Genomic DNA, 25,195 nt, shown 5'->3' on the forward strand with positions numbered 1-25,195 from the left:
CGTCTATGTCTCTACATGTGGTAGCTAGGTCTCTACACGTGGTAGCTTGACTACCGGCGAATGTCCGCTTTCCTTGAGTTCCCAGTATTTATTTGCTAGTGTTGTTTTCATACGGTGTTTTTTTTATTGTTGAATGTACTTTTGTGGTCATAATATCGAGTTTTGAAATCTAAGGAAGTCATACCTACATAATATTTCTTGTTATTCGGGGTTTCTTTTGCAAATATTATGGCCTGGTAAACTACGCTGTTGGTTAGACATTTATTTTGAAGTGGGCAAAGTGTCCGGTGTCTACAGTTGCATTTATCTTGCTTGTTATTAGTATTTTTATTTTTATTTCTTATATGGTTGTTGCTGTTGTCCGGGGTTGGTGTATTATTATTATTATTATTATTATTATTATTATTATTATTATTATTATTATTATTATTATTTCTGCTAGTGTTAGTTTTATTTTTGCCATGGTATCTACTTTTTTTTTTATTGATTATTTTGTTGTTGTTTACATTGTTTTTATTTAATATTTTGTTATTATGTGCTTTAATTATCATTATTTCGCAGAGGTCAAATAGGCCTTTGTCCAGTAAGTACATGTTCATTGGCTGATAAGAAGGGCGCGGTGGATACTAGAAAGCTGATTGGCTAACTAAAATCTCAATAGAAGGTGCGTATATAAAAATGACAGAAAACCACAAAAGTCGCGCATAAGTCTGAAGAGTCCTAGAGTGGATGAAATGCGGAATATTCAGTGTAGCTTAATCGCCATATGTATTTTATAACTTACTAACTAGCTCTACCTATGTATTGAGTACTTTTGAAGTAAATACTTAAAGTTTACGCAAAATTTTTTTTTACTTTCGTATATTAATTTTATGTGAGTAAATGAAGTAGTTATATATATATGTGTGTACACATAAATATATATGTACACATATATATACATATATACATATACATATATACACATATACATATACATATATATATATACACATATACATATATATATACATATATATATATACATATATATAAATTCATATATGTATATGCATATATATAGATAATCTAATCCCGCATTTTGCTAAATCCTACCTTCTGATGAGAAGGAAAGTATTTCTTCGAAACTCCGCGGATTAAGGACTATCCACTTTTTTAGTGTCTCCTTTTTAAAATCAAATGTTTTTAACTCTTTTTCTAAATGCTTTTTACATGTTTTATTTGTTTTATTAACTATTTGATCTTTATATATATATATATATATATATATATATATATATATATATATATATATATATATATATAACATTTAGGATCGGCATTGCCCTAGTGTTTGGATGTGTCTGTTGAGCAAAAAAAAAAAAGGTCAATTATTTTAACTTTGACCCTTTAACATATATTGTTTTGGGCTAAAATTAAGTTATTAAGTTAGATCCATGTTCAAGGAACCTATATCTAAAATTCAAGTGTTTAGACCCAAAATTGTCGGAGGAATTTGGTAGAGTTCTCAAAGGTCAAATCGTTGAACTTTTACCCCTTATCAGCCAAATTTCTGGGCGAAAACCGATCAAATAAATTTTCCCAAATCTTAGTAAACTGTATATCAAATTTCGAGTCTGTAGACTAAAAATTAACAGAGTTATTGCGTAGGGAAATATACACAGATATAGAGACAGACAGACACAGACACAGACACGTTCACTTTTATATATATACTAGCATTTCAGCCCGGCGTTGCCCGGGTGTTTAGATGTGTATGTTAAGCAAAAAAAAAGAAGTGGTAGCAGGAAGGCAGGCTCGAACCCGTACCGCGAAGGAGGAAAAAAAACGTTGGAAAAAACTGACGTCATTGCGGTTATGACCACCGACAACCCTGAAGTGACTTACGTTTAAATTATGACTAGACAATCGAAAGGAGAGGATATTTTTCAAAAATATCGGCGAAAAAGTGACCCCCCCGTAGAAAAGTGCCTAGTTGAAGGTGAATATATAAATGTTTTTAGCCAATTTTTCGATATTTGTCGTCTGACAGGTTGAGCTTAAAAACGATTGGTATTTTGTGAAAATCCGTCGCCTCTGTCGAAAATTTTAGGCAGACATGCATACATACATAGATTTATATATCGGTAACTAAAAATTTTCGACCCAAACTGATGAAAAAGCTTGCCCTATCTCTGAATACCCTTTATGTAAAATTTTAAATATTAAGACCAGAAATTGTCTGAGTAATTTGCTAGAGACCGCAGAAGTCAATTTTATTTTAAACTTTGACCCGTATTATGACCCCTTAACATTTATTGTTTTGGGCTCAAATCAAGTTATTAAGTTAGATCCATGTCCAAAGAACCTCTATCTAAAATTTCAAGTGTTTAGACCGAAAATTGTCGTAGGAGTTTGGTAGAGTTCTCAAAGGTCAAATCTTTGAACTTTGACCTCTTAATCGCCAAATTTCTGGCCAAAAAACGATCACATCAATTTTCCCACATCTCAGTACCCTGTATATAAAATTTCGAGTCTGTAGACTAAAAATTAACAGAGTTATGTCGAAGGAAAATATACACAGACACATAGACAAACAGACAGACACGTTCACTTATATCTATAATATAAAGCTGAATGTGTGTGTGTGTGTGTGTGTGTGTGTGTGTGTGTGTGTGTGTGTGTGTGGTCACGAATAAGCTCCTATATGGTTGACTATTTTCAAAAACTGATTACATATAATGATAGATGTACCGAGACACAGGTATGGGTATGTTTGATCTGGCAGAACAGTGGTTTATTAAAATTGTGGGGTCTGCGTTCGCGCTCGGTCCACAAAGTAAGGAAATAAAAAATTTAAAAATTAAAAAAAAAACGTTTACAAGTGTTTTTGATATAGCTGTACATCAGAGTGCGTTAATAAGTATGTTTTAACTTAAATAGGGTTGGTATAATAAAATTGTGGGGTCTGCGTTCGCACCTGGCCTCCATAGAATGGAAATAGGCACAAACTTTAATAAAGACTTTTCATATCTATCTGCGTAAGCATACTTTGATAATTATGTTTCAGTTTGAAGAAATATGGTATGATAAAATTATGGGGTGTTCGTTCGCACCTGAACTCCATAGAATGGAAATATGTCACAAAGTTTAACAAGGTTTTTTTTAATATAGATCCACAGAATATTGTGATAAGTGTTTCAGTGTGAACAGGTATGTTATAATAAATTATGGGGTTTATCTATTTTATTTTTACTTTCATCATATTTTGCTTTTGTTTTGATACCCTCAAATTCGAAGCTATCTCTTTACAACCCTTCCTTTTCATAACCTATCATACTTTCATAAATCAGAGTCCATTTTTCTGTAGGCTGCTTTTGAACCCAGTTGCTAGTATATATATATATATATATATATATATATATATATATATATATATATATATATATATATATATATATGCTAAAATTTAGGCTTGGCACAGACAGACACACAGACACACACTGACACGTTCATTTTTATATATACTAGTATTTCAGTCCGGCGTTGCCCGGGTGTTTGGAATGTATGTTGAGCAAAAAAAAAAAAAAAAAAAAAAAAAAACGTTCATGTTTTAAACTTTGCCCCTATTATGACCCCCTATTGTTTTGTGCTCAAATCAAGTTATTCAGTTAGATCCATGTCCAAGGAACCTATATCTAAAATTTCAAGTGTTTAGACCGAAAATTGTCGGAGGAGTTTGGTAGAATTCTCAAAGGTCAAATCGTTGAACTTTTACCCCTCATCAGCCAAATTTCTGGCCGAGCAAATAGTTAATAAAACATGTTAAAACACTTTGAAAAGAGTTAAAAACATATTTAATTTAAAACTGAAACACTAAATAAGTGGATAGTCCTTAATTCGCGTAGTTTCGAAGAAATACTTTCCTTCTCATCAGAGGGTAAGATTTAGCAAAATTATAACTTTAATTGGTTCTCCTGTAGGAGACGTCTCCCTTGACTATTTTCGCCTTTTCTCGCTTACATGTCCCTATTTCGAATTCGTGACCGTGGACCGATATCAGTTGACTTTTTCTACCAATGCGGTCATTAACAATTTTTTTTTTTTTATGTTTAGCATTTTTCAACTGGTATAAAGTATTGCACAATAAAAATAAGTAAATAAAAACAAATCAATTATATATTCTTTTATATCATAATTGTATATATATATATATATATATATATATATATATATATATATATATATATATATATATATATAATTAAATAATAATAATTCTTTTACACCTACAAACACTAGTGTTTCATTGTTACGCAATCATCAGTGTAGGATGACAATTCCTTCCGGTTGGGGGATTCGAACCCAGACGCGAAGCCACCTTTGACTCCATTTGCTAAACCTCTACCTCCGGCCATCAAACAATTGCAACGAGAATGAAGGGAATTAAGAACTAGTAAATGTTCAATTCGGGAGCAGTCATTAGACAATCCCAAGTGTTCCAACAACAGGAATTTGTGAACATTACATAAACGCTTGGTGACTACCTCTTAGTTTATATTTCCAAGACAATGCGCATCATTAAGTATTCTTAAAGGGGCTTGATAATTGAAATTAAATAAACCTTGCAACCTCTATCTCACAGAAGAGATGTTGCGAGTTTGTCTCTGATGTATCGTTATTTTCATGGAAAGTGTTCAACTGAGCTTCAATCTATGGTCCCCCCTCGCCAAACTTTCACAAGAAACACTCGTCTAGCTGTAAACACTATCAATAATTTCCCCCACTCTTTATCTGTGCCTAAATCTAAACGTAGATTCCATGAACAAAGCTTCTTTCTTAGAACTGCACGCCTGTGGAATTGTCTTCCGTTTTCCTGCTTTCCGGCTGACTACAATATGGTTGTGTTCAAGTCTAAAGTAAATAAGTTCTTGATGAGCCGTTCCATATAAGTTATTAAATTTACCAAATTTTCATTACTAATGATTACTATATTGACCAACTTCTACTGTACACTCTTTAACCCTTATCCTTGAGCGGCCTCTGGGCCTTGATAATGTGGTGATGCCTTTGTAAAAAAAAAACAAAAAAAAAACGAATTTCAATACCACAAGTATATAATAACATTCATATTATTTTATTCGTTGTATAGAACGTTTTACACGTGTTTCGTTGAATGCTATAGATTGACCAAATAACTCATCAGAGACCCATATAAATCCGTTTAAAAAAAATAGCCTTTTTTTAGAAGGATCAAAGGTGGAAAAGGAAATATTCTTTTAAAATCATAATAGAAAACTTTTTTAAAAAATTACTTTTTATAGGTCATTTAGAGATCTTTATAGGAAAAAAAAAACTTTGAATGTGGATTCCACGAGGAAAAAAAGATTAATGTGTTTTTGCCGCCATCTTGTTATTTGATCCTATTTTTCTAAAAATTTTATGCATTTAATTTTTCAAACAAGAGTTCAGTCAAGCAACCGTAAATAATCTTACTATTAAAATATTGATGATAAAAAACTTAAGTGTAATCGTATTAGGTTTACAAATAGTATATCACAATTAAAGAAGAAATCCGAAACTAAATAAGCCGGCAAAAATTACCATGTAGCATACAAACCCAAACAAATCTCTATCATCATGAAAATTATCATTAATTAAAGTAAAAATACAAGAATATCCATTTTCTTCCATAATAAAAATTTGATATCCTGACAAATATTAATCGAATATTCTATCATTTAATTGACTATTATTAAAATATAATAAACCATATGTTGGTTTAAAGTTTGTAGTTTAATGTAATTTGCATATCAATGAGGTACACACTGGAATAGGGAAATATAAGGCCGGCAGTCAAGATGGCGGAAGGCGAGTTTTGGAGAACTAGACTGAACGGGTCGGAACTAAGAATGTTCAAATGCTAACAAAAACCCATTTCTTCTTTTTTTTTTTTAAACTTGAAGCTATTTCGGCCTGAAAAATGAAGCCGCTGCGACCGAGACGAAATTTAAAAACCTCGAAGAAGGGAAAGATTAAACGAGTCACACCGAAATTTGAAAGCGAAAGATTAAACGAGTCACGTCGAGATTTGAAAGCCTCGAAGAAGGGAAAGATTATATGAGTCGCATCGAACTGCGAAAATTGAAAGTATCGGAAGAATGAGAATATTAAATGGTACGCGTCGAATTGTAAAAAATTGAAATCGTTGAAAAATGCAAAGATTAAAATTATTCGCGTCGAACTTAAAAATTTAAAGCGTTGCAAAAGGGAAAACTTAAACGAGTTGTGGTCAGAGAGGTGAATATACGACGACATTGAAGAGAGTCGGACGATTTTTGTCTTTTTTTTTTGTCTTCTTAGTGGGATTCGTTGGATTTTCTTTTTTAATTGTCGTCGTGAAATGAATGTGTAGGAATGCGATTCGGTCGACCTGTATGCATTAAAAAGTCGTCGTTTTTAAATGAGGAATTTAAAATGAAATTCGGTTGTATTTGCTGAAAAGAAAAAAAGTCGCTTTTAAAACGAAAGAGTTATTTTAATGAAAGTACAATTTGAGTCGAATTTTTTGTTTGTTTTAGGAAAAAAGTTGTCGCTGTTAAAAAAAAAAAAAACTTACAGGGCGACTTGTATGTAAAAAGGCGTCGTTCTTAAATGAGAAATTTAAAATAAAATTCGGTTGCATTTTTTTTCCTAAAAAGTCTTCGCTTTTAAAATGAAGAACTGAAATTGCGATTTGGTTGTGTTGTTTAAAGAAGGAGTTCCCACTTTTAAGTGAGAACTAGCTGTGTTTAGCAAGGAATTGAATAGGTTAGTAGAGACACTAGTAAGGGTTTGAGTGGGTTAGTAGAGAGACTAGCAAGGATCTGAGTGGGTTAGTAGAGAGACTAGCAAGGATCTGAGTGGGTTAGCAGAGAGACTAGCAAGGATCTGAGTGGGTTAGCAGAGAGACTAGCAAGGATCTGAGTGGGTTAGCAGAGAGACTAGCAAGGATCTGAGTGGGCTAGTAGAGAGACAAGCAGGATTGTAAGTTTAAGAGGTCATCTTTAAGGATCGGTGGGGGGGGGTAGTAGTTTTATGTAATTTGCATATCAATGTTGCTAGACACTGGAATGAGGAAATATAAGGCCGGAAGTCAAGATAGCGGAAGTCGAGTTCGAGAAAACCGGACTGAACTGAGAATGTTCGAATGCTGACAAGAATCCATTTTTTTTTATTAGTTATAATTTTCATCTTTTTCAGCTAGGTGTCAAAGAAGAGACATTCAAAGGCCTAATTTTTTCCAAGTTATCTTGCTTAGACCCATAATTTTTTCCTACGCATTGCCATGAATTAAGTAACTTATTTAATTTATCAACCACTATAAGACTTTAAAAAATATATATTTACTATAACATTAACATTTCCATTACTTTTATAAATCTTATCACTAATACTAATACTCAAATGGAAAAATCAATCAGTGCTCATTGATCGGATATAAAGATACAGCATCACATCTCCAAAAACCAAACGTTAGTGTGTAGGCCTCAAGGAGGAGTCACCACTTATAGATACTCATGGTAGGGGGGGGGTTACCACTTATAGGAACTCTGACAGGGAGTCACTAACTTGTAAGGGTGTGAGTCGGTGTTCACCAGTTTATAATCGGGATCTATCAATTTTTAGAACCGAGATTGTACGTGCAGAAATCTTTTGAAGTAGAAAGTAGTAGAGTATCCGCAGTTTTCTTAGACCTTGGTTCGATATCTAATGGTCTCGACATGTACTTCTTCAAGCGAAACGTATAGCTAGTTGGGTCTAGTGTGCTTTTAATGGTGGTCGGTGCAATTATTTGTCCTGGTAAGCAATCCAACTCAGTGACCAGTTACGTACGTCCTTGTTAATAGCGGTCCATATGAAATACGACGTAACCAATTCCTGTGTTGCTCGGACGCCTGGGTGTGATAAATTGTGTATCCTCGAAAAAACTGCTTGCCTGTGTTGGACATTCGTGTTCAGTCGAAGTGTCACACGAAATAAAGTCGTTTGAGAACTTGTTAAAACTGGGAGATTGTGAGTGTAATCCCTTCATTCTTTTTCTTTTTATTCTGAAAAAGATCGTTTAAGAGCTGTGCCAATTTGGCGCAGTGAGGTAAGAATTGTCTGCAAAAGTTAATCAAGCCAAGAAATTCCCGTGTACGAAAAGATGAGGAACAGGGTAATCGATAATAGATGGAACCTTCTTAAGCAGAGGACGATTTCCATCCTTGTTAAATCAATTTATAATCGGGTCTATCAATTTTTAGTACCGGGGTTACAGGCGCAGGAATCTCTTGCAGTCGAAAGTAGTAGGGTATTCGCAGGACCGTTCAAGGTAAATTTAACGAGATCGCCGATTAATAGCAAGGTGTCACCAGATCACATCCTCACATACATAAAATAAAAAATATATAGTAATAACTCCAGCAAATAACGACACTTGATAAAGAACTCGAAATCACTGTATTAATATGAAATAACAACATTTATTTATGTGTTAGGAATATCAATTCAAATCGTTTTTTTTTTTGTTTGTAATGAGTGTTCATTATGGAGGACTAACTAAATGAGGATTCCGTGAGAATAGTATGGAGTTTAAAATTACTGAGTTTTGTGAACAGAGGGTCACACGTAGCTTGAAATTAATGTGATTATTTTCTGAGAGAAAAAACAGCCATTAAAACGTGTAAGCGTTCATCACATGAGAAAACAGTAGTTCGAAATAACATTGTTTAAAAGAAGAATATTTTCTCATTCGATATGGTAATTTTCCATGATGAGAATTAAGGTTCAAGTGCATGGCACACAAATTCCAGACGGGGGATTTTAACCCCCCCCCCCAGTGGCGTAGTTATCCTGACATTCAGTCTTGGAGAAGATAAGAGAAAAACTGGAATAGACTAATTTGATTTTCGCGGAAAATCCGTATATAACGTTGTTCTCGGACGTTCCTGCCTGCTTGCTGTATCACTGCGTTCGGAAACGTAACATAGGCTCTTTGTTAATATGTGTGCGGGTGGTCAAATCGCAACGTTGTGTGCTTACCCTTTCAGATACTCGTTGGCGTTGAAAACGGTGATCGCTACGAAAATGTTCCTGCCGAAGATTTGTTCCGGTCGTATATAGCGGTCGCTACAAGTCCTACCGTACTTTACAGGAAATATTTAACAATAGTAATATTAATATTCACATGTTAATTTACATCATTAAAGCCACATATATTACCGTAGTATTTTGATTACGTTTTATACAATAATTATTACATTATTCCCCCTTTGTTTCATGTTATTTTTTTCTTTATCTATAATTTATTCAACTAAAAAAATTAAAATAAACGCACACACATAGATAGATAAATAGATAAATAGATAGATAGATAAATATATATATATATATATATATATATATATATATATAGAGAGAGAGAGAGAGAGAGAGAGATAGATAGATAGATAGATAGATAGATAGAGAGAGAGAAAGAGAGAGAGAGAGAGAGAGATTAAGCAGGTTTTTGATTTAAAGTAACAATGTTGTTTTTTTTTAATGGAAATTTAAACAGTTCTATCTTTTATTTATAAATTTTTAATCGATCGACTATGCAATATGAAACTCTTGTCGCCATTAATGATTGTACATTTTGTTTTTTGTTTTTTTTTATTTAAATACAACAAAGATTTAATTTCAAAATGTCAACAATGACTAACGACAAAAAAAATCATAAAGGTAAAACGATTATATGCAGTATTGAATTGTTTTTAACCAGATCGAATAATGGCAAAATTGGAAGAAAAAAAAAAAAAGAAATTACGAATCTGTATTGTATTTCTAATGTTTTTTTTTTTACATATCGATTACGGAATATTAGAATTTTTCAATCTAGGTAGCTACTTTTTTAATTTTTTTTTTTTTTATAAATAATGAGTTTATTGGATAGAGTTATCTGCCCCTGATACAGGAAATATACGGGGATATATGTCCCTCTGATACAGGAAGTATCCGGGGGATTTAACATTGCCCTGATAGCTATATGGAGAACAGATGAGGACAGCCATTTGCTTAGTTTTTCTCAGTTTTGGACCACCAATTCTCTTCCAGGTCACTTCGTCGATAATTGATATATCGCTACCTGTGTCTAAAAGTAGCTTCACGGAGTGACCATTTATTTGTGTGTGAACGAATTTCCGTTTCCCTCCTTGTTTTATTTCTTCTTTGGACAAGACCACATTTACTTTTGGCTTCCATTTCCGTCTTTTGTCTTGTTTAGTTCGGCAGTGGGATGCCCGGTGTCCCAGTAGGCCACATTTGGTACAACGTTGGTCTTTATAAGGGCAGTGTTTTCTTAAGGGCACACACACGTTATATAACGTCAACTCCAGCATTCAAAACTTTTCCCTTTGTCTTTTGGAAATGTCTTCTGTTTTACTACCTGGACTTGGGATGTGACTTTTCCCTCTATCCTCGTAGTGCCCCTTTTTACATTTATCAATTTTTGACATTCTTCTGTCACTTTTTGCAAGTTCATTTCCGGGTCTTGTTCCATGATTGATAATATCCTTAACCTTAAATCCTTGTCCTTCGGTGCTGTCAGTCCCTGGACAAATACGTAGCACTTAAACATGTCCACTGATAAATCCTTTAATTTAAACAGTTCACACTGGGCGTTGACTTTGCCCGCATATGTGACAATGTCATCAGTTTCGTCTTTTGACATGTTTAAACACCTATACCGTGTATGAAAAAGACTATCGCTTTCACCGAATATAACACACAAAATTTTCACCGTTTCAGAAAAAGAGATCTCTTCCGGTTTTTTAGGCAATATCAAATTCGTGAATTTAGTATTTTCTTCTGTGCCCATTTTTTGGAGTAATAGTGTTATTTTTTCCTCATCCGACCACTTCTCGCATCGTTTTGTAAATATCGTTTCAAACCTACGATAATAGGCTGGAAAAGTGTCACCTTTTTCTGGGTCATATTTAAACTCTGAAAGCGAGTTCGCTATACCCTCAGCCGAAAAAAATCTGGATGCACCCTCCTTAGATTTTTCTGACAAAATCGTTTCACAAAATAAGCGATTATCCGTCGTTTGTTGTATTACAAGAGTTTCGAAACGTTCTTGTTGAATTAGCATTTGTTTTTGAAAATCCATTTGGGCTTTTTGTTGAGCGATTAAACTCTCAGTTAACGTTTTCGTCAACGTCGCTATTTGTTCCGATGTCATTTTCTATTTAAATGTATCAATAGCAAGTTAACGTATACCACAGCGAAAAAAAAATATTGTTAAAAAAACAAGATGCTTATTTTCACAGAAAATTGTCAACACATAGGAAAGTTCCGAAAAAAAAATCACCATTAAAATAACACTTGACAAAATTTCAAGAGACTCTTTTTTCGTCTACTTCCGCAGACACACGTAAACTTCTTTTAAAAAAATTTCTTTATTAAATAAACACAGATTCCTCAGTATTGTTCATTTGTTGTTTTTTTATCGTATTAACCAAATACAAAAAAAACACGTCCGTTAATCATGAAGAAAATGACAATTTACACACACACACACACACACACACACACACACACACACACACACACACACACACACACACACGTTATATAACGTCAACTCTTTGGGAGTTTAAAAAGAGAAAAACGGAGCTTAACTCGTCAATAATATAAAAATTATTTTTTACTTGCGTAAATTTGTGGCAGACACCAGTCTTTCGCTTTCTAAGAAGCTTTTTCTTCAATTAAAAGTGAACTTTGTGAACAACAATTTTCAGAATGTTCTCGGTTACCACGTGCTTCTTTTTTTTTTTTTAGATGAATTTACAGTTCGTATCTCATCTTCGTTGCCAGTTGATATATCCTGCGGTGGGTGGCCGTAATAAAAGGATATTCAAGAAAGGTATTCCACAAGGAAATAAATGGTTAAAGAAGTTCTGAAGTAATAAAGAATTAGAGAAGTTTATTGAGAATATTTACAGAGACAGCATGTTATGTTTTTAAGTGTTCCCGCCAAGGGAAGGCTCTCACAAGCGGTGACCGGTGATAATATTCTTTCGATAAAAAGTTCCGGCGGTGAATTGCTCATCTTGCCATAACAGTTTTACTGGCAGTTTAAAATCAATAATTATTTATCATTTTATCATTATTAACAAACAATGGAAGATTTTGTTGAAAACAAAATCTATTTTAAAAAGACAGATAAAAGAATCGTTTTGGAATCGGAAAATAAGCACCAAATTTTCTACTTCCGATACCGATTCTGATATCCTCAAATGTTCCGATTTTTCCGATTCAAATTAATCGTCCCAACATTACTTTTTTTTATTGTTTACTAGCATTTAAGCCCGGCGTTGCCCGGATGTTTGGAGGTGTATGCTGAGCAAAAAAAAAAAAAAAAAAAAAAAAGAAAATAATAAAAGTGGTTTGGTGTCTATACTAATAAGTACTCAAAAGAAAAACTGTTGAAGAATTTTGTTTTTCAATCTATATATCTATAAAAGTGAACGTGTCTGTGTCTGTCTGTCTGTCTGTCTGTGTACATTTCCCTACGCAATAACTCTGTCAATTTTTAGTCTATAGACTCGAAATTTGAAATACCGGGTACTGAGATTTGGGAAAATCGATGTGACGGGTGTCAGCCAGAAATTTGGCTGTTAAGGGGTCAAATTTAAACGATTTGACCTTTAAGAACTCTACCAAACTCCTCCGACAATTTTGGGTCTAGACACTTGAAATTTTAGATATAGGTTCCTTGAACCTGGATCTAACTTAATAAAGTGATTTGAGCCCGAAACTATAAATTTTAAGGGGTCATAATAGGGGTCAAATTAAAAAAAAAATTTACTCTTTTTTTTTTTTTTGCTCAGCATACACCTCCAAACACCCGGGCAACGCCGGGCTGAAATGCTAGTATATCTATAAAAGTGAACGTGTCTGTGTGTCTGTGTACATTTTTCTAAGCAATAACTGTGTCAATTTTAAGTCTACAGACTCGAAATTTGATATACAGGGTTCTGAGATTCGGGAAAATCTTTGTAATCCATTTTCGACCAGAAATTGGGCTGTCAAAGGGTCAAAGTTCAACGATTTGACCTTTGACAATTCTACCAAACTCCTCCGCCAATTTTGGGTCTAAACACTTGAAATCTTAGATATAGGTTCCTTGGACATAGATCTAACTTAATAACTTGATTTGAGCCCAAAACAATAAGGGGTCATAATAGGGGCAAAGTTTAAAACATTGGCGTTCTTTTTTGTTTTTTTTCTTTGCTCAACATACATTCCAAACACCCGGGCAACGCCGGGCTGAAATACTAGTATATATAAAAGTGAACGTGTCTATGTATGTGTCTGTGTGTCTGTGTGTGTACATTTCCCTATGCAATAACTGTCAATTTTTAGTCTACAGACTCGATATTTTATATACAGGGTACTGAGATTTGGGAAAATCCGTGTGATTGGTTTTCGGCTAGAAATTTTACTGTTAAGGGGACAAAGTTCAACGATTTGACCTTTGAGAACTCTACCAAACTCCTCCACCAATTTTGGGTCTAAACACTTGAAATTTTAGATATAGGTTCATTGGACATGGATCTAACTTAATAACTTGAGTTGAGCCCAAAACAATAAATGTTAAGGGGTCATAATACGGGTCAAAGTTAAAAAAATTGACCTTTTTTTTGCTCAGCATACACCTCCAAACACCCGGGCAACGCCGGGCACCCATGCTAGTTAAAGATTAAAAAAAAAAGAATCTATTGTTTCTAAATAAAAATAATAGTGTAGGGGGAGGAAAATCTTAAAAACATTTTAAAAGTTTATTTCTTTCTGGTTGACATTTAATAGCGGAAGGCGGGGTTAATTGAAAGACCGTTCTGATCAAAAAGAAGAAGGTTATGCCATTTGATGTGACGTCGGTCAGCTAGTAACACGTGACCTCAATTTTTCGAGATGAAAACGAGGCTAGGTATTTGAGACACTGCTTTTGTAGACTTGCACTGATTAATGATCCCCAATTTGTTTTATGAAATAATTTTATTAAAAAAAATCACCATGGAGATTGGGACAACATTTACAGACATTAAAAAAGAAAGGGGGAAAAAGTAGGTCAGTTGGGTCCTCCTTACCCTCTGCTAGGTGTTAGGCTGTCCACTATTTTCAGGGTGCTCCAAAAAAAAAAAAAAAACGTAGGTAGGTCCCTAGATGGGAGTTGAAATTGAAGTGGGAGTGATAAGTGTGACGTTAAAAATAAAACAAAACGAGGTGGAATATGTCCTCCAAGATATAATACATTTTAAGGGTGACTAGGGGAAGGGGGGGTCAAAACAAATGTGGGGAGTGATCACCTTTGGAGGATTTCTTTTGCCAGAAAACAAAACTAGGTCATAACTCATTTACCCCACTAGCTAAGGGTATTTAAAATTTGAGCTGTAGGATGCACAGGACCATGCATATGGAGGAAACAGGAACTCCTACCCAACTCCTGGTCGGATGCACAAACTAGTCTCACACACCCACTTCCTACTAAACTCCTCTAATTGCATCTGATCCTCATTTTAAGCTGATGTTTAAAGCAGACTGAAGTAGACCGAATCCCATAGACCTTGTCAAGTCGTAAAACCCACATCGCCATTCTCACTATAGGATGGCTAGAAACATCATTCTTTTAAATGAAATGTGTAGAAGACGGTACAATGCACAGATAATGGAAAGACACAAACTGAAGCAGGTGAGAAAGTTTTATTAATACAACTTACAAATACATGTGTATATATTGATGTCTTTCTTATACACATTATATTTATATTTGCACCGTGATCACCTGGGAGAGTCGGTCTGGTGGTATATCCGTGTTATATACAACAGCACGTTTGAACCAAAGTCAAATAAATATCTGACGATGAGATCTTTCTCGAAATATTATACAACACAGATATACCATCAGACCGACTTTCCCAGGTAATCACGGTGCAAATATAAGTATATTGTGCATATGAAATACATGAATATGTACACATGTATTTGTAAGTTGCATTAATAAAACTTTCTCACCTGCTTCAGCTTGTGTCTTTACGTTACCTCTGCATTGTACCGCCTTCTACACATTTCATTTAACTATATACTATACAATGCTTCAAGCAAACTACATCCACCTCTTAATCATTCTTTCCATCTTGGGCTACAATGGGGCTATGTTGTGCTTGATCATTTTTTATAAAAAAGCAAAATGCAAGTTAGAAAATCTTACTAAAAAATAAAAGTTATTTAATAAGGGCTTATTTTTCTTTTAAGGTGATGAAAAAGAATATCCATATTTGAGAAAACTGCCGGATATATATATATATATATATATATATATATATATATATATATATATATATATATATATATATATATATATATATATAAAACTTGTACAAAGTATGTTAATAGATAACAAATAACATAGTACAACAATAACAACTGAAATTAACAAATCAAAAGTTTGTTTAGTGTTGTGACCCTAATAAAGTGTCATAAAGAAAGTCTTGAAACAACAGATTTAGGTAGAAAGAATATATTGTACAAGAATGTGAATACAAAGAAAGGTTGTCGATATTTACCTACTGTATAGCTAGACAGTATGTAATCTTGTGTTAGGTCATGATAATTCTCCTACGAGAGTTTTAAAACTCAGGGTTCTTATAATGGTTAGAAGAGCCCATTATGAGTGAATGGGTAAGTCCCCACAACAATTAGTTAGCTTAAATGCTATTTAGATCTAACTTTCAAAATCCGGCTAACATAATTTTATAGAGTAAATTGATTTCTGTTTAAGCAGGCTATCAACTTAAAGTCAAAATAGTAAAAAAAAAAAAAAAAAAAAAGTTAAATTAAAACGATTCTATCTTTTGTTCTTTGTTAGCAGATCTACCCTGCGTTGACCAAGAAAAATTGTAAGATTTCGTCTATTAAAACTTCTATTTCTTTGCCTCTCTCTATCTGGTTCTCTATCTTTCTCTTCTTCCTCCTCTCTCTTTTCCTCGTCCTTCTCTTAAACCCCCATTTTTCCTCTGTCCAATCCATTCCTCGCTTTGGACATACACACACATACACACAATCTTAAGAATATCTCTTGGTTAGAATACTTGAGATAACATCTAATATTTTCCCGCAAAAAACCTCTGGCCTTGATGGAAGAAAGACTAAAACTTATTAATATGGTTTCAAATGATCTGAAATAACAGCGAGGGGAGACTTGATTCCGAATTTTTTGGATTATTCTTAATGCTTATCTTTAGATTTGCTAAAATAAATATATGTTAAATATATAAATTGAAATATAGAACTAGTTTAACCTATATTTATTTTACCAAATCTATAGACAAGCATTAAGAATAATAAAAAAAGTTTGGAATCAAGTCCCCCTTGCTGTTATTTCAGATCATTTGAAATCATATTAGCAAGTTTTAGTCTTTCCTCCATTAAGGCCAGAGATTTTGAGAATATATATATATATATATATATATATATATATATATATATATATATATATATATATATATATATATACTAGCAGTATCCGCTAACTGGCATTGCCCGGTAGAAGCGTCGTGTCCCCTCTAAAAAAAATTATTGTGTCGTTGTTATTGTTGCCGCTGCTTCCCAACCCCAACCTCCTCATGCTACAAACGGCTTTCGAAATAGACACCCCCAACTCCTCATTGTAAGAACAGCTATCGGAATGTCAAGAACGGGTGGAGAGAAATGGTGTAGTAAGGGTATTAAGCAACCACCAGCCGTTAAAATTTTTTTTTTAAATAGCAGCGAGGGAAAAAAGAAAAACAATTAGAGACAGCAGGCAGCCTGGCTCCGTGACTAAGAATAGTTTGCTTCAAAGTTTTATTACAAAGCAGAAATTTATTTTTGAATGAAAACATGGAATCCCATCCTAAGGAAATGAAACGAAACTTCTTTTGTGTATTTATCATTTATTATTTTTCTGTGTTAACTGCAATACTTCGTTTCAATAATGTTTGTTTATTTTTCAGTTGAGATTCGTCAAACAAATTGAAACGAAAAAGTATGATGTAAGTATTATCGATTTTATTATGATATTTGTTGTAACAAGTATCTGGGCTAGCATGAAATAAAAATGATGAAAAAAATGTAAGCATTATCAGAGGTAATAGAAAATATTAGGAAAAACTGTAACCAGTATCAGGGATAACATAAAATTATGATGGAAATGTTTTAGCCAGTATCATGGACAACAGGAAATGATGGTGTTAAACTGTAACCAATATCAGGGTTAACAGAAAATGATGTAGAAAAATAATAAACTCTTCTAGGGATAAAAGAAAATAATAGGGAAAAACTGTAACCAGCTTCCAGGTTAACAGAAAATAATATAGTAGTTCCATATCTTCCATCGCTTCTAGTTTTCCCCTTCTCACAATCAACAGTTCACTTTTTTCCGTACCGAATTCCATTCGGATATCCTGCCTGAAGATTCTGATTGAGTTTATTAGCGTTTATAGTTCCTTTTTGTTTCTTACAAAAAATTTCAAGTAATCCATGTACATTAGATGGTTCATTCTTTCATCTGCAGTAGTGAACTTGTACACGGCTTGGCACTTTCTTAGACATTATTAAGGGGCATCATGGCTATGATGAACAGTAGTGGTAATAGCGAACATTTTTTGTTGTTGTTATTTATTGTTCATCAGCTGTCAATTCAAGTTTTCATGTTCTTATTGTCTTTTCAATCAAATTAATAATCTTGTTTGGTATCTTATATATTCTCAGGTATTCAAATTCTCCATGTTTGCGGGATCCTGTTGTATGCTTTCTTGTAGTTGATCCATGCCATGGCTATGTTTTCTTTCCTACTTTTTACCTCCTTCCGGATCGTTTGGTCTAATCATGTGTTCTTTTTCCTTTTCAGCATCCTTTTTGTTCCTCAAGAAGTAGTTCACAATTAGTAAAGGAGTGGTAAATTTGTTCTCTCAGTTGTGCTTTTAGTATTTCCACATGGTAGGTAAGCATGTTATTGGCCTGTAGTACCATTCATTGGTCATCCATTCTGGCACTTCTGCATCGTAGATACATCTTTTCAGGTTTTGAATTAGTCTTTCATGTAGTGTTGCAATTTTTTTCACTAGGAGTTTTCTGACAGCTCATTATCATAGATTACTCATTGACATCAATTGGTGGTGTTCCCTGGAGTCTGGGTGACAAAACATCTCCCTAGATTTCTAGTACTCTCCATCTCTTTTGATAACCTTTGCAAATGAATGTGCATTATTACAATAGCTGTTTACAATTTATTTCCCGTTGGCAATGACCATTGATCTTCACTAGAATTTGGGTAGCAATAAGCCACCCCAAAGTCTGTTTTCTTCACACTCATCCAGCGGAGGTCCAGTTAGTGCTTTCTCATTCTCTCCGTCATCCTTGACCCTTCTGGACTATTTGGTGTGATGCTAGTCGATGTCAACACTACAACTATTTTTTTGGAGGGGGGAGATAGATAGTTAGCTTAAAATTTTGTGGTTCGTTGGCCATTCAAGGGAGCTACTTGTCGTCCAACAGTCGTTTAGCATTGTTATAAGAAATGGGTGAAGAGCTGAAAGATTTTTTGGAACCAGTATCTCTAGACTCCGTCAGGTACAGACGCTTTCAAATTTGAAAGCTTTCAGCCTTCACCTTCAGCATCTCAATGGTGACTGTTATGTTCATTTGTCATTCTATTTAAGAGGACATTTACCTTTCAACATTTTTTTTTATCCATTCTGCATCATTTTGATGTTTTACTTTCTTTTCCCAAATGCCTTTCCAGAATACTCGAGATTCGGCAGCATCACGTATAACGCCGTTCCTTCTTTCAATTCCTTCTAATTGATTAAAAAGAAACTTTTGGTTATCCTCCAACAGTCTGTTGTTGTTGTTGTTGTTGTTGTTGTTGTTATCATCATCATCATTATATTATTACGCTTATCGCTCCGTCCGTTATCATGCTGTGCATCCCTAAAAAAAGGAAAGTGGAATATTCCAAATAAACCTTGTCACCCTTTTGAATTATATAAAAAAAAATTGGTGTCACTGTTGAGGCAAAGCTAATAAAAATGCTTTGTCTTTCTTGGCCTTTTGGCTAAGATCAACGTGTAGTATCTGTTCTTCAGGTGTTGCATTTCAATTTCTTCTCTCTCAGTGGAAGAGAAATCCTTTACGACTAAGACAATTTTTTCTCCACATTAAAAAACGACTCTAGTGTCTAAATCTATCCCGTAGGGAGGCATCGTGAATAGGTACTATGTTTAATGTAAGAAATATTAAATCATTATTAAATTATTATTAGATTAATGTAACAAATATTAAAAAAGTAAAAAAAAAAATTATTTCTGATTTAATTACAAAATGCCCTGGAAATGTCACTTCTGATTAATTATAAAATGCCCTGGAAAATGTCCGTTCTGATTATTTTTTTGTTTGTTTACTTGCCTCCCTACAAGGACGGAATTGGACATGAGGTCGGTTAAAAATTTAGGGGGAAACCAGCTCCCCAAAAGGGGAACTCTGGTCAATAACAAAAATTAAAATTGTATCAGTAATGAAGGATTTCTCCTCGATTAACCAAGATCAAAAAAGGGGGGATTTAAGTCACTGGAATGCTGCAACTGATACTACACCCAGACATTCATGTTGAAGCAATGGTTGCCTAATCCCTAACCGTGTTAATCGTTGTATGTATTACTTTCGAAAAGCTGCTGAAACAGTTTATGATTTAAACATTACTTTATTCCAAGTATATTTTAAGCAGTGGGTTACGGGATATGAAGTCAGTCCCGGAAATTACTCAAACTGTTTACAATTTAAACATTACTTTATTTCATGTATATTTTTAACAGTGGGGTGGGGGATATTAAATCAGTCCCGAAAATGGGTGAAACCGTTTACGCATTACACATTACTTTATTTAATGTATATTTTTAACATTGAGGTAGGAAATATGAAGTCGGATCCGGAAATGGCTGCAACCATTTATGTTTTGGACATTACTTTATTTAATGTATATTTTTAACAATAGGATGGGAGATAAGAAGTCGGTCCCGGCAATGGCTGAAAAAGTTTACGATTACTTTATTTCATGTATATTTTCAACAGTGGGGTGGGGATTATAAGTCAGTTCCAGAAATGACTGAAACAGTTTACTATTTAAACATTACATTATTTCATGTATACTTTTAGCAGCGGGTTTGGGATATAAAGTCAGTCCCGGAAATGGTTGAAACAGTTTACGATTAAAACATTACTTTATTTAATGTATATTTTCAACAGTGGGGTGGCGGACATGAAGTCAGTCGCGGGATTAAATGAGATGTGCAAATATATACTATCAGAAAACGTCGCTCAGTATTGAATGAGATAGGTGGAAAACATATAGTAGCAAAATACCCAGCGTCGCCCTGGATCGAATGAGATAGGTGAATGATATATATTAGCAGAATATGTGGCGTTATTGGATAAGATAGGTGAAACATATATACTCTGAGAATACCCAGAACTGATTGATTTGTTCGTAATGAAGCAATCAGCCCTGGCAGTATATCAAAGTTATTATTTAAGTAAGAGGGAGCAACATAGTGGGTTAAAGTTATGAAAATTATTGTCGAAATAAGTAACATATCCAAGAATTATGAAAACTGATGAAATGTGAGTTACTTGATTGGTGTGTTTGTAATGATATAATAAGCCCAGACAATATATCAAATATATTATATAAGTAGGAGGGAGAGGCATAATGTGGGGTTTTAATTATAAAAATTATTGTCGAAATTAGTAACATATCCAGGATTAAGAACAAAGATTAAATGTGAGTTAATCGATTGTGTATTTATAATAATCAACCCAGGAAATATATCAAAGTAATTATGTTAGTAAGAGAGGGCGAAGGAGATAAGGAGGGCTTAAATTATAAAAAAATTATTGTCGAAATTAGTAACATATCCAAGAATTACGAAAAAAATTATGAAATATTAGTTAATTGATTGGTGTGTTTGTCAGGAAATAATCAGCCTAGATAATATATCAAAGTTATTATATAGTAAAGAGGGAAGGGCAAAAATGTGGGTTAAAATTATGAAAAATGATTGTCGAAATAAGTAACATATCAAAGAATTATGAAAAATGATTAAATATGATTTCATGTATTAGTAAGAGAGGGCGATAAGGATGATGATGCATTAGTGTCTGTAATAAAATAATAAGCCCAGACAATATTTTAAAGTTATTATTTTATTAAGGAGGGGGCGATAATATGGGTATAAATTATGAAAAATGATTGTCGAAATTAGTAACATATCCAAGAATTACGAAAAATGATGAAATGTGAGTTGATTGATGTGTGTGTTTGAAATGAAATAATCAGCCTAGACAATATATCAAAGTTATTATTTTAGTAAGGTGCCCGATATGGTGAGTTTAAATGATGAAAAATTATTGTCAAAATTAGTACCATATCCAAGAATTATTAAAAATGATGAAATGTGAGTTAATTGATAGTTGTGTTTTTTTTATATAAAATAATCAACCGATACAATATATCAAATTTAATATTTTAGTAAAGGGAGGGGCGATAATGTGGGTTGAAATTATGAAAAATTATTGTCGGACATAGTAACATATTCAATAATTATGAAAAATGATAAAATGCGAGTTAATTGACCGGTGTGTTTGTAATGAAATAATCAGCCCATGAAATATATCAAAATTATTATTTTAGTAAGGGGGCAGTACAGTTTTAATAAAAAACTAGAATAATATTATTGTGCCTTCATTCATACTGAACAGAACGCTCACAGCATAGCCAGCAACAATATATTACATTTCCAAAGGTCCCGCTAGTTGTTATTATTATTATTATTATTATTATTATTATTATTATTATTATTATTGGCTCACATGGAGCTTTCACACAAGTCAACAAACGATCTGATTGGAAACCTGTTGTGTCTCTGGAAGCTGAGTGACAACAAGTCTCCCCAGACGTCCAGCTATCTTCACCTCCTTCGATAGCATTTTCAAATAAATTTGTGTCATCGCAACAGCCTCTTACCATTGATTTCTTGCTGGTAGCGGCAATTGGTCTATACTGGAATTTGAGTGGAACTAAGCCTCCCCAAGATCCTAGTTCTCTTAGCACTTGTCCAGTAGAGGTCTGGTCAGTGCTCTCTCCTCGGTCTTTCCATCCTCCTTGACCCTTCTCGGCTCTTTGATATCACTTTTTTGGGGGGAATGGGGATGGTGATGAGACAATGGGAGGGGTTGCGTGATGGGGGGGGCGTAGAACTTGTAGATATGCAGCTTCAGTGTTCTTCATTCCCTGTAACACTTCTTCATTATATTGTATTCTTGAATTATTCTCCGCATTCAAGGGTTTTCCTTAATATGTCAGCCGTTTTCATAATCGTTAGTCGTTGTATTTTTGCAGCCATTCCTCTGATTCCGATTTCTCCCATTCTTTTTTCAAAGTTTTTCGGAATTGTTCCTAGTGCTCCTACTATTATCGGTATTATTTTGATTTTCTTCATCATCCAAATCCCTTTTAACTCTCTGGCTAGCTCTGTGTATTTGCTTTGTTTCTCCTTTTATTTTATACTCACTCTGTGGTCAGCTGGGACAGCAAAATCTACGATTTGACAGGATTTTTCTTTCTTGTTTCTTTTTTTTACATAGGGTTAACCTCTTATCAATGCCAAGAGACCACTCGAGGATAAGGGTTAAGAGTGTACAATAGTCAAGTGGACAATATAGTAATCGTTAGTAATGGAAATTCTGTAAATTTGTTAACTTATATGGAATGGCTCATTAAGAACTTGTTTACGTTGGTCTTGAAGACAACCATATTGTAGTCAGCTGGAAAGCAGAAAAACGGAAGACAATTCCACAGGCGTGCACTTCTAAGAAAGAAGCTTTGCTCATGGAATCTACGTTTAGGTTTAGGCACAAATAAAGAGTGGTGGGAATTATTGATAGTGTTTTCAGCTAGACAGGTGTTTCTTGTGAAAGTTTGGCGAGAGGGGACCATAGATTGAAGCTCAGTCGAGCACTTGCCATGAAAATAACGATAAAGCAGAGACAAACTCGCAACATCTCTTCTGTGAGATAGAGGCTACAAAGTCTATTTTGAACTCTATCAAGGCAGGACCAATCCTTTCTAGCAGCTCCTGCCCAGATGTGGCAACAGTACTCCATCCTTGGACATACCTGGCTCTTATATAGATAGAGAATCGCATTAGCAGTGAGCTATCTACTGTATTGATAGAAGGATCCCACCATTTTTCCAGCGACCTTGGCAACAGATTTGATGTACATGTTCCATTTAAGATCAGGAGTAAAGGTCAAGACCAGAAGCTTGTCAAAACATGAGGCCTCCCCAAGACGAGAGCCATTCATTTCAATTGATGCCAGATGGGGATCAGAGCGTTGGTGATGTAAAGATAGAAGCTTGGTTTTTGATGCATTAAAAGTAACCAGCCACTCCTGTCCCCATTTTGCCACATGCTTAAGATCAGAGGAGAGAGAATCGGAGAGAACTTGGTCATTTACGGTCTTAGATGTGCTACCATAGATGGTAGTGTCATCAGGATAAATGTCTACAAATGATGTAAGGACGTTGTTTGGAAGATCATTAATGTAGATCAGGAAAAGAGTTGGGCCCAGGATGGACCCCTGAGGGACTCCAGCATTTATACTGTGAGCTTCTGATTTTTGCCCATCAACTACTACTCTTATGAACCTATCAGAGAGAAATGATTTAATAATTGAGAAAACATTTCCAGCTATATCATAGCAGGAGATCTTGTGAAGTAAACCATTATGCCATACCTTATCAAAAGCCTTTGATATGTCAAGAGCAATTGCCCTAGAAAGGTTGCCTCCATTGAGAGATTCACTAATCCTATGAGATATAACTGTAAGCACGTCTGCTGTAGATCTAGCAGAACTGAAACCATATTGTGTGTCACTAAGAAGTTTATTTTTGCTGAGATGGTTGATCTTGTTAATTATTACAACATCTGGTCTTCTTGTTTGGATGTGTTTGCCCATTTGCATGTCCATGTCCCATAGGATTTTGTGGTTCTCATTTTCGAGTACTGTTGCGGGTTTATGCTTGTACCATTTGTCTGTACATTCAAAATGCAGCCATTTGCACAATTCCCAGTGCACGGCCCTCCCCACTTGGTCGTGCCTGTTTTTTAATTCCTTTTGGGCCAGTTTGCTGCATTCACTTACTATATGGTTTATCGTTTTGTCTCTTTGTCCACAGAGTCTGCATTTGTTGTTTTCTTGTGTTTTATCGATCTTTGCATTGATATGGTTGGTTCTTATCGAGTTATCTTATGCTGCAGTTATTAGAGATTCGGTTTATATGTCCTTTTCGCCTCCATGTCCAGGTGTTTTCGTTATTCTCATCTTTTGTCATTCTTATGAATCTTCCGTGGAGTTGTTTCGCTTCACATTTTTCTTTTCTCATTTTGTCATTTGTCTCTCTATTTTCTGTTTTGTTGTTTTTTTCAGTGTCTCTCGCTGCCATAATTATCCTTTCAGTGTTTTGCATTATGTATTTTCTAGTTCTTTTTTTTTTGTGTCATCCACACAGTCTTCTAAACAGATCAGTCCTCTCCCACCGTCTTTCCTTTTCATGTAGAGTCTGCCAGTATCGTCCTTTCGGGTGTAGTGCATTATGCATGGTCATGAGTTTCCTGGTCTTCTGATCGAGCTGTCTCATTTCTTCTTTTGTCCACCCTATAAACGGTCCAGAGTATCTTACTAGTGATACTGCCCATGTATTTATACCTTTTATTAGGTTTCTGCTATATAATTTCGGTTCCAGGAGTTTTCTTGTTCTCCTGAGGTATTCCTTTCCAATTCTCTCAGGTATTATTATTAATATTATTAGTATTAATATTATTAATATTATTATTATCATTAGAAGTAGTAGTAGTTACATCATTGTTGTGATTATTATTATTATTATTATTATTGATTAAAAAGAAGTTATTATTATTATTATTATTATTATTAGTAGTAGTAGTAGTAATATTATTGTTTTGATTATTATTAGTAGTAGTAGTAGTAATAGTAGTAGTGTTTGTTATTATCATTATTATTAGTAGTAGCATTGTTATTACTATTATTATTAATA

At 34.1% G+C, this 25,195-nt stretch overlaps 1 protein-coding gene and 1 pseudogene across 5 annotated transcripts in view; both read left to right on the forward strand.

The window, feature by feature from the left end:
* The window catches only part of LOC145268346 (uncharacterized), a 306,384-nt gene that overhangs the window by 217,283 nt on the left and 63,906 nt on the right, over positions 1 to 25,195 (forward strand). For all 5 annotated transcript variants that reach the window (XM_080123859.1, XM_080123860.1, XM_080123858.1 and 2 more), the window contains one exon: positions 17,037 to 17,075. In XM_080123859.1, coding sequence (XP_079979985.1) covers positions 17,037 to 17,075 — 39 coding nt within the window. The remainder of the gene's footprint in view (positions 1 to 17,036; positions 17,076 to 25,195) is intronic.
* On the forward strand, positions 19,118 to 19,233 carry LOC145268468 (U2 spliceosomal RNA; annotated as a pseudogene).

Source organism: Euprymna scolopes, chromosome 43, assembly GCF_053919585.1.
Source record: "Euprymna scolopes isolate OS-2025 chromosome 43, ASM5391958v1, whole genome shotgun sequence".
Lineage (NCBI taxonomy): Eukaryota > Metazoa > Mollusca > Cephalopoda > Sepiida > Sepiolidae > Euprymna > Euprymna scolopes.